The sequence below is a fragment of the Melozone crissalis genome, unplaced genomic scaffold (assembly GCF_028551555.1).
Source record: "Melozone crissalis strain CALT ecotype California unplaced genomic scaffold, PUWL_Pcris_2 ptg000129l_1, whole genome shotgun sequence".
NCBI lineage: Eukaryota > Metazoa > Chordata > Aves > Passeriformes > Passerellidae > Melozone > Melozone crissalis.
Genome location: NW_026535903.1, coordinates 1,290,085 through 1,304,170, shown reverse-complemented (window position 1 = coordinate 1,304,170; position 14,086 = coordinate 1,290,085). Strand labels below are relative to the sequence as shown.

General features: G+C 45.1%; 2 protein-coding genes across 3 annotated transcripts in view; one reads left to right on the top strand and one right to left on the bottom strand.

Moving 5' to 3' along the window:
• Positions 1-55: 55 nt before the first annotated feature.
• On the top strand, positions 56-1,423 carry CENPX (centromere protein X). The gene is made up of 5 exons (XM_054293157.1): positions 56-126; positions 213-264; positions 362-415; positions 638-726; positions 862-1,423. Exons 1-5 carry the CDS (start codon positions 88-90, stop codon positions 874-876), a joined length of 249 nt encoding a protein of 82 aa, XP_054149132.1. The 5' UTR covers positions 56-87; the 3' UTR covers positions 877-1,423.
• A 3,258-nt stretch (positions 1,424-4,681) lies between these two features.
• ASPSCR1 (ASPSCR1 tether for SLC2A4, UBX domain containing) overlaps positions 4,682-14,086 on the bottom strand; it is a 38,210-nt gene continuing 28,805 nt past the window's right edge. For both annotated transcript variants that reach the window (XM_054293095.1, XM_054293094.1), the window contains exons 13-16: positions 6,725-6,776; positions 5,966-6,035; positions 5,459-5,634; positions 4,682-4,836 (exon numbers count right to left, since the gene is read on the bottom strand). In XM_054293095.1, coding sequence (XP_054149070.1) covers positions 4,823-4,836; positions 5,459-5,634; positions 5,966-6,035; positions 6,725-6,776 — 312 coding nt within the window. In that variant the 3' untranslated portion in view covers positions 4,682-4,822. The remainder of the gene's footprint in view (positions 4,837-5,458; positions 5,635-5,965; positions 6,036-6,724; positions 6,777-14,086) is intronic.

Sequence of the window (14,086 nt, the reverse complement as noted above, 5' to 3'; positions counted from 1 at the left end):
CGGAACCGCTCCCCCGGAACCGCTCCCTGCCCGCGCGCGCTCCCGCCCGGCGCGCCCCCGGGAGGCGGGCCCGGCTGCGCGCGGGCCATGGAGGAGCGGGGCGGCCGCGCCGGCGGCTTCAGGAAGGTGCGGCGGCCCCGGGCGCGACCCCGAGCGGGGCCCCGAGCGGCGGGCGAGGCCCCGGCCCCGCTCACCCGTTCCTCTCTCCGCAGGACACCGTGGATCGGCTTCTCCGCCTCCATTTCCGGGACGGGAGGACCCGAGGTACCGGGGCGGCGGTGGCGGCGGGCGGGGCGGGGCGGGGCGGGCCGGGCCGGGCCGGGCCGGGCGCCCGCCTCCCGTAACCGCCTTGTCCTTGCAGTTAACGCGGACGCGCAGCTGCTGATGGCCGAGCTGCTGCAGGTCTTCGTGCGAGGTGAGCGCGCAGGGCCGCCCCGGCCCTGGGGGGCTCCCGGCTCCTGCCGGCACCCGGCCGCCCTGCGGCTGCTCCCGTCCAGCCCTGACCGGCGTGCGGAGCCTCCCGGGGCCCCGGGCCGCCTCCCTCCTCCCAGCGGCCCTGGGTCCCGGACGGGAGGCCCCAGGTGTGACAGCTCCCGGACCCCCTCACTGCCCTTCCCTTTCTTTCGTTGCCCTGCAGAAGCAGCAGCACGGGCAGCTCGGCAGGCCCAGGCAGAGGACCTGAACAACGTGGATATTGAACAGCTGGAGAAAGTATTGCCACAGTTGGTATGTGACTGTGGGCCTGAACTGCATGGGAGCAGAACGAGGCTACGGGCTGAACAGCCTAATCCTCGTCCTTTCGGGAGTTGTTTTGAGAACCCAGCCTCTGTCCTGACTCACTTGCTGCTCTTTCATTTGCAGCTTCTGGATTTCTAGAGGCCTCCTGAAGCACATGTCACCTGTCAGCAGACAGTCCTGGCCTGACACGTGTCTCAGCCTCAGAGATGCTCTGGGACAAACAGTCTCAGCTTTTTCTTCCTCTGCCATTTTGCTTCTGTTTCCTCTCTCCTTTACCAAGCACAACACAGCCCAAAGCAACGATGCTGTCAGATACCATTTTTGAAAAGAGGGTACCACAGGCTTAATTTGTTCAGCTGAGTACATAACTGGTTTCCATCTTGCTGCCTTACTTCTGGTAACAGGGGCCTGTATTTCACAACATGGTAAGAAGCTGTTGCTTTCTCAGCTAATGTGAGAAAGAGGTGCTGCTTCACAGAGATGCATGGAAAGACTTAATGACTTAATGGGAATACCATCCAGCCTTCGGGCTCTCATTGCCTCAAGCAGGCAGCTGTAACAGCAACTCCAGGTGCAGCTCCAAGCCTTCCTAATGAATAGGTCATTAACAGGAGCTTACTCACAGGCTCTCGCCAAAAGCAGGTAACTGATCTTTATTTTATAAATAAACAGTGTCTGTCCCTCACTACCTTCCAGTATGTCTCGGGCTGTGACATCAAAGAATGCTTGAAACCTTTTAACCATTCAATATTCTCCTCAGAGGCTGCTCCCCCTCTGCTATAAATTTGTTCTCACAAAGAAACATCAGTAATTTAAAAACAAGTCTCCCTTCCTTGTATAGGCTCTTTGCTGCAATTCATCATCAGAAGTCAAGTTGCTTCAAAGACTTGCAGAGCTTCCCCCTCACCCACCCTCTTCCCTAAATCTTTGTAGGACGAAAGGAAAAAAGGACAAAATAACAAACAGCATGTGTGAGAATCCCACATCACGGGACAGGCTGGCCCCTCTGGCAGCGCGGGGGGGGGGGCACTGTGAAATAAGAAACCTCACACATGTGGGCAGGAGCCAGGAGCACAGGGCTGGCTGCACGGAGGGCTCCGGCGCTGCCCCGCTGCAGCAGCAGCAGCAGCCAGAGCAGCAGTCCTTGGCTCAGGAACAGCACGTCACTGTGAGCTAGGCGCTATCAGGGTCATCCCTCAGGACAACCACCACGAAACCTCACAAAAACTGCCGTTCCATACACGTTCTGTGACAGTACCAGCCTAAGCAGTGCCCAGCCCTCAGCACTGTGGCTTCTCAGCCAAAACAACCGTTCAGCTGTACAACACATCCAGTGAAGGAACTGACCTAGTTCAGTTGTCAGCCCCACAACTATTGGTAAAAAAAAAAGCCAATAGCCAAAAAAAAAAAAAAAAAAAAAGGCAAGTGATACTACCTTTGAATGCCCTAAAACCACAGGGATGAGTTTGAGTTCAGCTACTATAGCAAAGTCATACTGAAACAAAACCAGTTCATCGGGTATCTGCAGGTACTGCTCTTCAGCAGGGCAGGAATCCTTGCAGCAATTCCTCCTTTAGTGAAGAGCTCACCATTTTAAATGTGAGGGTGTACTGTCCCCCTTAAAGAATTCACTCCTACTTCCTTGCCTTTTCCAGATTTCAGGTCCCTGTCTCTGCCTTCACCTGACACCTACTGAAACAGCAGTGCCAAAGATGCTGCCCTAAAAAGTCTCAAGATCCTTTCCCCGACACACAGAGAACTGCTGATGTGGACATCCACAGTAAAGCAGCAATTGAACAGCAGCAGCAGCTAAAAGTAACTCTTTGTATAGGGAAGGGGAATAAGACCTCTTGTCTAGCTATTGAAGGTAGCAATTTTTCATTATTGTGGTTAAACTGGGTTTGATGACAGCTGAGTTACACAAAGGACAAGCATGGGCAGAACTGCCTGAGGGAACACAGCGATGCAAAGCCCTTACACTTAACCCATGAAACTGCCCCAGGAATACTGATATTGCTGTTTGTGTACCTAAACTTCTTTTTCCATGTCAGGTACTTGCAGGGGATAGTTATGGACCTAACCCTTTACAAAACCTGACATAATTACAGCAGCTAAGAAAATCAGTTAAGGAGATCATAATATTTGATGTCACCTCTTCAAAAAATAAGGACTAGCACATCTGAAGGCACACTGCAGCTTCCTCCCAACCACACTGCTTCTGCATGTTCCAATCCTGGAAACCAAAAACACCAGCACAAGTATTTCACCACCTATCATTAGCAACAGCTCCTGGTTTCCCCACAGGATATCCTGTACAAATTCAGCAAGGCAGCTCTACTTCTGATTTGTGTGACATGAGTAAGCCTGACACAGCACCTGAACCAAGATACTAACAGTCCTATGCAGCGTGGGCTCAGCCCACACTTAATCCACTACAGAGTAATAAACTTTAAACATTATTTGACTGGGGTTTTTTGTTTGCTGTGGTATGTCTTTTATAGCCTATCAAGTGGCAGAAGGGCTTGCTTTCCACAGGGAGGGTTGAGTGCAGGAGCTGTACACAGTGCTCTCACGTTCCCTGTTCACGTCTGGGTGTCAAGTAAGAAATCAATCAATTTTTTTGCTAAAGCATTCTGCACTCCTTCTGCTTTGAGTCTCCCTCTTCCACCTTTCTTTCATGCCTCCCCCTCCCTCCAAGTTTCTTCAAAGCATTTGTGAGCATTTGGAAGTAATTAGACCTGAAGGGAAATGTTGGCCAGGCAGGGAGACAATGACAAGTGCCAGGAACCCAGGGTGCCCTTTCTAGCCACTTTGAAGTTCATTCAGATGGTACAAAGCTTCGTTTTGCTTTGTTGAAAAAAAATGGGAGGAAGGGAACGAGGCATGACAGGCCAATTGAAAGGAGAGCAGGTTCCTGTGAACTGACAGACACACCAAGTACCAGGGCAAGAAGATATTAAAGGCACTGACCAAAAGGGCCCCCGTGGCCACTCTGCTTTATTACACCTACAAATTGTGCAGATGCACACGTAGTGCAGAGAGGAAACAAGGAAAATGGAAAACATGGTATTACTGTACCATGGAACTCCAGCTCTCCACAGATCACTGATCCATGGAGAAGACTTCAAATAAAACCCAGCACCACGACTGCCATGACACAACAGAGTTCATCTCCAGTGTAAGGACAATTCTAACCAACATTCGTCCTCCCACGTCTGCAGGAGACAAAGATCTGGACTGGGCCTTTTCCCTGTACACCCACTGCAGTGCAGAGCACAGCTACCCTGCTCTGGGAATACTCAGGCCACCAATCAACTGTCATTTGAAGAGACCCTTCAACTGGATGTTTTTTCCCTGGCTGTAACTAATTACAGATAGTAATTATACACAGTGAAAACAAAACTAGAGCTTAGGGCAGAAACAAGCTCAACAGGCATTCCATGAACAGACACCTGTGTTCCTCGTTAACACGATTCTGGCAACTGAACACAATACGAGTGCAGCAGCTCGGATGCTTCACAGGAATGTTCACTGATCTGAACTGGTTTAAGTAACTTAAGTGCTTGCTCTTCATTTATTTTCCAGCCATCTATGTCCAGAATTATCAGCAGCACTAACCCTAATCACTAAGAAGCAGCAAGAAGTCTTGTTCTAGGCACCACTTAACTATTATAGGTAAAACCGAACCAGATTTTATCTTGCCACTAGAACTGAGGCTAGACTCAAGTGATCTCTGAAGGTGGAACTGAGAGGATTTGAATTTAAAAGTATGGATAGAAACAAAGTCCTTTGCAGAAAGTATATAGGAATTGTGTCCCCCTTAATTCTCTATTCTTGTTATTTGCATGCAAGAAACCTTAAATTTAACATCTAAGCTTGCTTCTGTAGTCATAAAGACCACAAGCAGGCCCTCCACTCCTCCACCAGCTGCAACTGGTATCTGAAATAGCCATTCTCTTCTTATAACTAATGTTCATACAGATTAGATCTCTCCATGACCCCCAACACCTTTTACACATTCTTAGTAAGTTCGTGGAGAAGAAGGCACAGCTGACAACTCAGTGATCCAGCAGCCCAGGATGCTTCATCTCTTCCCACCTACAAAATAAACAGAGCACCATTAAAACACTTAACATGGAATTATCACTTACTCATTTCTCAATAAAACAAGAAAAATGGAATTATCACTTGCTCATTTCTCAATAAAACAAGAAAAAATTATAATGGACACTTGGTTGCAATCTTAATTATGGAAAACCCCTACTGGTTTGCAGTGAAGATTAAAAAGAAGACCAACTAAAAAATTTAAGAGAAGTAAAAGTACTAAGACTACAGCAGGAAAAGCAAAGTTATGCCCAAGATTTAACAGATTACATGGGCCCTTGGTATGTACAATACCCTGCCCATTAGTATTTGAACTACACTGGCAGAGTGTAGAGCTCAGCATACCAAGAGCAGAACACAGCTAAAAATGCTACAAGCATATGGATTAGGTATCAGACTTCCCAGTGTTCAGAATCTGCATTCATATACTTCTCCAATGAAGGCTGAGGTTCAAGTCACCAACAAATTTGTGACCGACAAGCAGTGAACCAAATGTCCTGCAAGAATAAGCTGACATCTGCACCAATACCATCAATATCCAGCATGTTTGGCAGAGAGGAGGCTGCCTTTTGGGGCAGTTCAGAAGGAGCAGAGCTCTCCTATGATTCATTGATACCTGGAAGCTTCAGCCATTTGGGTATTTTCCCAGGGGCTTTTCTAAGCACTTGTGGAGCTCCCTGAGTGCTGGCTGCTTCTGGCTGCTCAATGGTCTCTTTGTCACTTCCCACTTCTGGTGCAGATAGGGATGGAACCACTGATCCTAAAGTTGATGAAGCAGAAGGAACTAATGATCTGGACAAACATCAGAGAAAAGAAATAAGCAAATAGAATTAAGCTTCATTTTTCATAATAGCCCCCTGTACCACCACCACCTTTAAAGTCAGATTGAAAAAGCTCTTCTTTTTCCATTATAGAAGCACTAGTATTTACTTAAGTCACTGAAATCCTACTTTGCAAAGGACTCACAAAGCTATGAAGTCGAGTATGACACTACGACTGCTTCTGGACAGGAGGAAGTCCTAGTATCTTCAAAGCACTTTTCTTTGTAGTAAGATGGGCTCATTTCATCCTTCCCACTCCTGAAATATTAAGGTATTTGCAACTCTACTCAACCCCAACATACCTGGCTACCAATAAATCAGCTGCAGAAGGAGAAACTGCAGAGCACAGCAGGTCTGATTTCAGGTAACAAGCTGTTTAGAAATGAAATCAAATCAATCATTTGTTAACATAGATACATCAATCACCACAGTATCACATAGCTCTCAGCTCAAAAAATACCTGCTGTATACTACAGTAAACCTACATCACCTTCCTCGGAATGACACAGAACATTACTAAACCATGTCTGTTTCTTTCACGACTCAGAGGTGTCCTATTTCATCATTCAAACCTCAAGACCTCGACATTTTCTTTCAGTGCTCATCCCAGGAACTTTTCTGTGAAGCCACGGCATCCTTTGGGCCGTACAGGGATTCTAAGAATAAACTAGAGATGCCAAAGATTCAGATCTGCTCTACCATCTCCAGCCAGTCCACTACCACAGGAGCTCTGCAGAAGCATTTCATAGACATTTGTCTGGTTAACATTTTGAATGGGATTTTTTTTCCTATGGAGTCATTCTTCCGTCATTCTTGATCCCAGGGCAGACGATGCCCACTCCCCAGCCTATCAAATCCCATAACAGAGGTACAATGTCTACATCTGTGCTCAAGGTAACTGACCAAACCAGCTCTGAAGAGCTTTTGCCAGTCAGAATGGGGACATTCATCCCCAAGGACTGCAGTTTCTTTTGACAGAAGAACTCTGACAGAAAGGATGCAATACTGACTCTACTGCAGGAACTACACAGTCAGCTGCATGAGAAAGGAAACGCACTCACCCCTGTGCTCCTTGGATCCAAAATGAATCACAGCAGTTGGGAAAAGGTTAGCCTGAAGCAAAAGGGGAAAAGAAGGTATCACTGTCTGTAGATACTTTCACAGTTCACTGTGAACATCAGAGGCAGGTTAGACAGCTACAGACAAATTCATGGAGTTCAAGTTAAGGTCACTAACCATCTGTAATTCAGGAAAACTTAAAACTTGTGCAGAGCACAGGCCACTCAGTGTAAGACATGAAGGAAAATGTTATGATCTGATGCACTAAACAGGTGATGAGACCTCTACAGCAAGTGCTCACCGCTGGAATGCCCTGCCATTCCTTCTCCTCTGTCCTCATATCTCAGGCCATTGTATTGCACCCAGATTCTCTACTGCTGAGCAGATAACATTAATATGATGAAGAATATCCTGAGTGGCTGATACCGAGAGAAGAAAAATTCAGCTATGCCTTTCCAAACTCTATTCGAAATAATTTTATTACATTTACACCCTGTCTATGGTTGAAACTTATCTAGTTTCACCACCTTTCCAGAATTAAGTATTTTCTTTTATAAATCCAACCTGAACTCCTAGTTCCTACTTATCAGAATAATTGCCATAACATAACATTTTTTCTATCCAGTGGGTTTGGTCGTTATTTTTTTTCCTTTTATTTCAATGGAAGTCCCTGCAATTGGTGTCCATTTCCTCTTGTCCTTTTACAGGGCACTGCTAAGAACTCTGGACCATATTCCTAGCTGTTTCCATCTCTTTTACTACACACATTGACAAGACCCCCATAGAGCTTCTTTTTTTCCAGGCTGAACAACCTTGACTCTCTCTCTACCTCTCCCCACATGCAGGTCACTTCAGTATCTTTTGGTCCTTTTCTGGGCACCAGAGAAACTGTGAAACTGGACTCACACACCCCCTGTTCAACTGAGGAATCACAAATGCACCTGTAGGTATCAAGGAGGGACCTACCTATGGAGGTTGCTCTGTCACCTACAGTGGCCCCAGTGTCACACCACCTCTTCAAAAAAACTCAGTGATACATTACAAAGCACTACAACACCACACCCAGTGGTGAATCCAACTGTTACCAAGGGAAACACAGAGCAAGAGAGACAAACTGACTAAATTTCATTCTAAAAACTGACACTACTGCAAGCTCAGGCTTAGATTTTTAAAAGGGTATGATATGCAGAAGATTAATATGATATGGCATAACCAACTGTTCCAGAAAGAATTCTGAAAAAATAACCATCATATTTATTACATGCATTATATGCCACTATAATACCACATAAAGAATAACTAGCTGAAACAATTCTGTTAAGTTTTTAGGAAGCCTTGTACTAAGAGACAGGTAAAAAACCAAATCATCATGGTGTAAAAGAGGGAAGTACCACTGTAGCCAGAAACTGTACAGCCATGTTAATTAACAGTCTACATCTTCCCTGGCAAAATGGTAACACTAAACTTGTGACACGGATCCAGTAAATAAATAAATAACCAGATAAAAGCAAGGCAATGCCCCACTTGGTATCACTCATACGGACTTGGGAGCTGTGTAGGGCAGACTGACTGCTCTAGAATTTTCTTGAGCCTCTGTTGCCACCATCAGCCCAAGCTGGATACTGGAATGATGGTCCTTGGACCCCATTCAGCACAGCAATTACCAGGGCTCAAAAGAACCCTGATCTTCACAGAGGAGGCTGTGGACTGCTGCCTAATATGGAGACTAATAAAATTGTATTAACTGAAGGCAAAATGAAATAGCTTCACCTCTCTTCCTGCCTCCAAGCTTCAGAGGAGCATATGGTGTTATGCATTTCTTTGACATTAATCCAGAGGCCACAGAAGGCTGTGTCATGCAGCACAGTCAACATCACGCGAGGCTGAAACAGGAGACATTTATCACTCTGCTCCAAGACTCAGCTCCTGCTAAAGCATCCAGGCAAATTCACATCCTTGAACTGACATTTTAGCAAAATAATTATTTATTAGGTCTTTTAACATTTCATTCCTCAGTCAACAGGGCCTAAGGTTGCCTGTTCCAGTCACAAAGACAGCCCTCCATAAACTTTTTTAATTACAAAGTACCAGACATGGTTTAGAAATCCCAGAAAAAACTCTCAAAAGAGCTTTGATGTTCCTGCAGCATTCGTCTATTTAGGAAATGGGTGCCTTAAAAAAAGGCCCCCCCCAACACACATACACTCAAGCCCTTTTACACACAACATCCTTTTCATGCCAGCTGCAAGTTGGAAAATGAGGTTTTTGTAGTGTGTTAGTGTTGGAATTTTTTAATAACCTCCCCTCTCTTTTTTTTGCCTCCCGACCAATTATCTTGGTAAATAATTAACATTCTGAAGGAGATAAGTAAGCACAGAAACTCAGAACTCAAAGCCCTTTAGTTCAAAGCCCTGCCCTTTTCTCTCCGTTTCCCTGCTGCTGCCACTGAAACTTCCTTGTCAATCAAGCTCTGGGCACACACATCAAAGCCTTATGTGGGAATGGCCCCAAGGGGTCAGAGAAAATTCACGGCAGGGCCTGTGTGAGGCACAAAGAGAGAAAGAGTGAGAAATACAGACCAAGAGCTAGACAGACTCACTCAACAAATAAACATATAGACAGACTGTGCCCCAATATAAACGTCTACCCTATTTACTCACAGGTCGTCAAATAACCATAGTTCACAGTTTCAGGATGCATGTTCACAACCATTTCCTACAGCTGGCAGAACACCAGTTTGAATGTTTCAGTTCAAAATCTTAATTGAAAGAAACTTAAGGGGGCTACACAGCAGCCCTGCAGTACACAGAATGCAACATCCTCCCCAGGGCTCCTTTCCCTACATCCCTATCCGTTCCTAGGGGTCAGCCAACATGGAGTCCCTTCTTTCCAAACCTCCACCCAATAAGGTTTTTTTCTCCAATTCAAACAGACTATTGGCTCATGCACAGAGCCTTTGGTCTAGCTTTCTTTGTGTGGAATTGTCAGGTACCACCCCAATCCCAGCACTCCCTGAGGCTGCAGCACAGAAGGCAGCCAGCTACACCTCACCTGGGAATTCTGCAGCCAGTCATGGCAGGACCTAACACTGTCCCAGAGCTTTTTGTAACCTGAAGTATTTAAATCTGCAGCATTTTCACATGAAAAAATAAAAGCAGGCCAGTAGAATGATTCACTGTCCAAGGACTGTCTCGGCATAAAGATGAGAAGGTTTTAGATTCTGTCCATGAAAACACATGAGCCCAAAGTCAAAGCCTTCAGTATTCTCCAACACCTATGAATGTAATGATCAAACACTGGGCAAACCATCACCTGAAAACTGTATCCAGGTGTCAGCTGCTCTAATGTTTGAAGTGGTTCTAATGCATCTGACAACGTTTCTAGAACAACTCTGCAGTTCTTCACTGCATAGGGTTCCTGCAAGAACATCTGTGAATCAGAACAGATTTTGAGAACTCTTAGGAGCCTGCCAGGTTGACCAAAAGAATCAAAGGATGTTCAAAACAAGTAACTCAAAAAGCTCCACTCACTTATGTGCAGAGAATTACTACAATAGGATTGAGCCAACAGCCAGTTACTACACTCCAACACCCAGCATTTATCTTCCTTGCTGCTTTGATTTCCAGCCAAAAACCCTGCCATTCTGACTGGGGAAATAGATGCTATTAATCTATTGAACCATAATGTTCAAATCACACTGTCCAAGATGTATTTACAACATACAGTCATATTTACTGCACCAATACCTAAAAATCCAACTGAAAATGGTGTCCCGTAGTGCAATTATATAGATGCAATGTAACTAAAAATACTTTGAGTTTGTGGGTTGTTTTTATTTTTGTGGGTTTCCTGTTCTTCTTTCTGGTTTTGGGGGCTTTTCTTTTTTATACAGATGAAAAACTGAGACCTAAAGAGATAACTTACTCAAGGTCACACAGGATGGCAGCAGCAGCAATAAGAACTAAGCATGCAAGTCTCAAGAGCCCCATCCAAGGTCATAATCACAGGACAGCTTTCTTCTGAAGGAATAGAAAGTCACTGAGGCAAGAAGGAAAGGAAGTCGATATCCTGCTTATTACCCTTCTCATTTAATAAGTATCATTCTAAATGATACTTACTTTTCCAAATCTTCTCAGATTTTAAAAAGATGTAACACAGATTGATCCATCTGCTTGGTTACAGTTGCAGAAGTTTAAATGAACACTTTCTATTTCAGAGATCAGAAGACCTCATCAAGCCCCATTTAGTCTGAAAGTACAGCTGAGTAACTCCAGTTTCACCCAGAGATAGCGAACGGCTACTCGGACACTGCGGCGGCGAGCGTGGTTTGGGCTGTGGAGTGGCACTGGGGCTGCTGCATCTCACATTCCATGACTAAAATATCCACTTCAGAACAACAGTCCCTGGTGAATCCAGCTGTGATACAGCAGAGACACATTTCTGCTTTGTTTTACTGCATGCTTTAGTAACTTGTTCTCTAGAACAAAGAAAATATTTCAGGCAGAACCCTCCTCAAATAACACCTCAATACTTCCTGTTTCTCAGACATACATATGCAAAAAATCCTAGAACAGAGCATTGCAGATGATGCACATTATTCTCGGGAAGCTGTTCTCTTCCCTGGCAGCAATGCTGTCAGCCAGGCAGAGGCTGCTGCTGAAGGGAGCTTGCAGCTGCCAGAAGGAGCAGCATTCTTTCCGTTACACAATCCGAGAAGATCAGAGTGCCACAGGTCTGCTGCTAGACTGATGTTAGGAAGATGAATAAGAACATAAGCACTTCAAAGGAACACGCACATGGAAGGAGAAACCCAAGCTACCAACAGGAAATACTGCATAGTATACACACCCCAAACACATAAACTAGCTCTTGGAAAAGTCAACTGGAAGGCCGGTGGATCAAAAGTTTCTCCAGCAAGACTGCACAGCATTGCTGAGACAGAAATAAACACCACAGTCATGGTGAAAGAGGCAGATCAAGAGGTTCAAGTTTATAACCTGAGAACAAAGCTGCCCAATGTGGGCTTCAACTGACAGAAGAGATGGATATTCTGTGGCCAACATGGAGGAGATCTGATCCAGCTAGGGCAAGGGACCTTTAAAATTCGTAAGACAAAGATAAGATTTAAAACCATTGTTTTGAGAAGGCTACTTACGAAGACATCCAAGTACAAAGAACATTCATTGAGACCTTGATAGCTGAGATCAGAAAGATCTGGCCTTCAAAACTGGCAGTAGCAGTGAACATTCTGGGCAGGACTTCCACTCCAAATTCAGCTGTGCAAGAAGCCTCTCTTGGACCAAAGAACCCAGCCGTCCTGGAAGCCAGCATCATGAGGCAAGCATATGTAACAGACCTCACCACAAAGGGAAGGTGAGATTGCTACCGAATGCAGTCAGATGATAAAATCCTGGATGGAGAAGACTAAGACTTTTAGGTGAATGCCATCCTCTGTGCTGGATGAATTTCAGTATTAATTGCAATTTTCTTTGCCAGTGAGCGCAATAACCACAAGGCCTGCCACAGGAAATGCCTCTGATGAACTGACTCTGATGAAGTAATTTTTTCTGAAATTGCATTCAGACTCTTGCCAAGGGAGAAGGTTTCATCCGGCCTGAGTCGCAGTCAGGTTCACCGAACAAGACCGCCAGACACACTGCCCAAACTGGCATTAATAAATGGGATATGGAAAGAGAACCAGAGACAAAGAAAAGAACAAACAGCTCATCTGGATTTCTGCCTCATGGTATGTGACAGAGGAAACACTCAGCACACTCTAAGATCTGACTAGAAGACCTAAGTATTTATGTGGAAGCCTGTGGAGTCCTGTAGCTCCTCTGTAGACAGAGGATGGACTCCTGCCCTCTCTGCTGCCTCGACTTTTCCAGTGACTGGTACTCCTACTTTCTGCTAAATCTTTCCTAGTATTAACACAGCAATCAATGATTTTTTTTCCACTAATCCACTCCAGAAATGCACTACAAAACTGCCTGTTTCTGGGAGGAGAAAGAAGCTAAGAAGCAACTCTGAAAAGCTCAGACAGCCTAGAAAAAACACAAACAAGCCACTGGAGCTACAAGGAACTCAAAGCCAAGTGCTACAACAGGGAAGCCTGTGGTTGATCAGCTCTGGAGAGCAGAACATTATAAAGCACTTCAAGGGACATGAGGAGAAGGCCGCCAGCAAAAACAGCAACAACAAAAAATCAAAGCAATGCCTTGAAGTCTTTATGGGTTCCAAAAACTCCACATTGCTGCCAATTTGTGTGCTCACTATACTGTAAATACACACAGATTTTGGGAGCATTCACTTCAGACAGTTCTTTCATTCCAAGTATCTTGGCAAACAAGTCAACAACAATGGTCTTCTTTTCCTGGTTCTGCTAGCAGCGTAAAGGTTCTCCCTTCATTGTAAGTGGTCGAATGTAATGAATGTGGTGCCAAACTTGTCAGCTTGAATGGAGGGAGAGGGTGGAAAGAGCAGAAGTATTGGCAATATGGTATTCCACCATCTGCAGTCACTTCTGCTATTTGGCTTCAGCACAAATTTCAGTAATTTATAAATATCTGAATGCGCAAATGTGCCCACATTACTGCCTCAGACATCATCCATTTTTCCTTGCCAACTAAACCAACACCATCTTTAGAGTGGAGGATAACCTAATGCTAACTTAGGACCTGGGATAACATGAAAATTAAATGTTGGAAAAAAATCCAGAATGGCTGGATACACTATGGTAGTACCTGCTTTGGAAAAATCAAGAGTCAGGTTATGTGCAGGCTTCTCTGCAAGGGGAGCACATCAAGTGCCAAGCATCCCAAGAGGCCACAGCTACCATGAGTGACATGCAGCATTTGGGGCAAAAGTGGTGAATTTTGGCAGTTGTATGATACAACCTGAACCCTTACAGAGATGTATTACCACTAAAGACAAATTTCTTCCCGAACCTTTCACATATCCTCCAAACCCAACAAAGATACATCAAAAAACTTGATCAATTAGTTGTATTGTTACTTTACCCAGGCTCTCTTTTTCCTACGATGTCTGGAAGAGCTGCACACTCCACAGCACTTCATTCACAGTCACATCCTATGCACCACAACTCTGTTATTTCAGAACAAGCTTTCTCACTACAGGGGTGCTGTGTACTGCCAGGTCACCTCAGAGCAAAAGCTCCTCTATCCCCAGCCCCAAAACCACATTATTTTACAAAGTACCTTAACCATCTCCTGTCTTTACAGAGCAGCTTTGTCCTTTCACCTGCCTTCTCCCAGATCAGGGAACAGAAGGGGAGCTCTGACTAAAGTTCAAGATGTTTCCCTTCCATGGACCACAAGAAGAATGAAAAGGGAAAGGTCTCTACA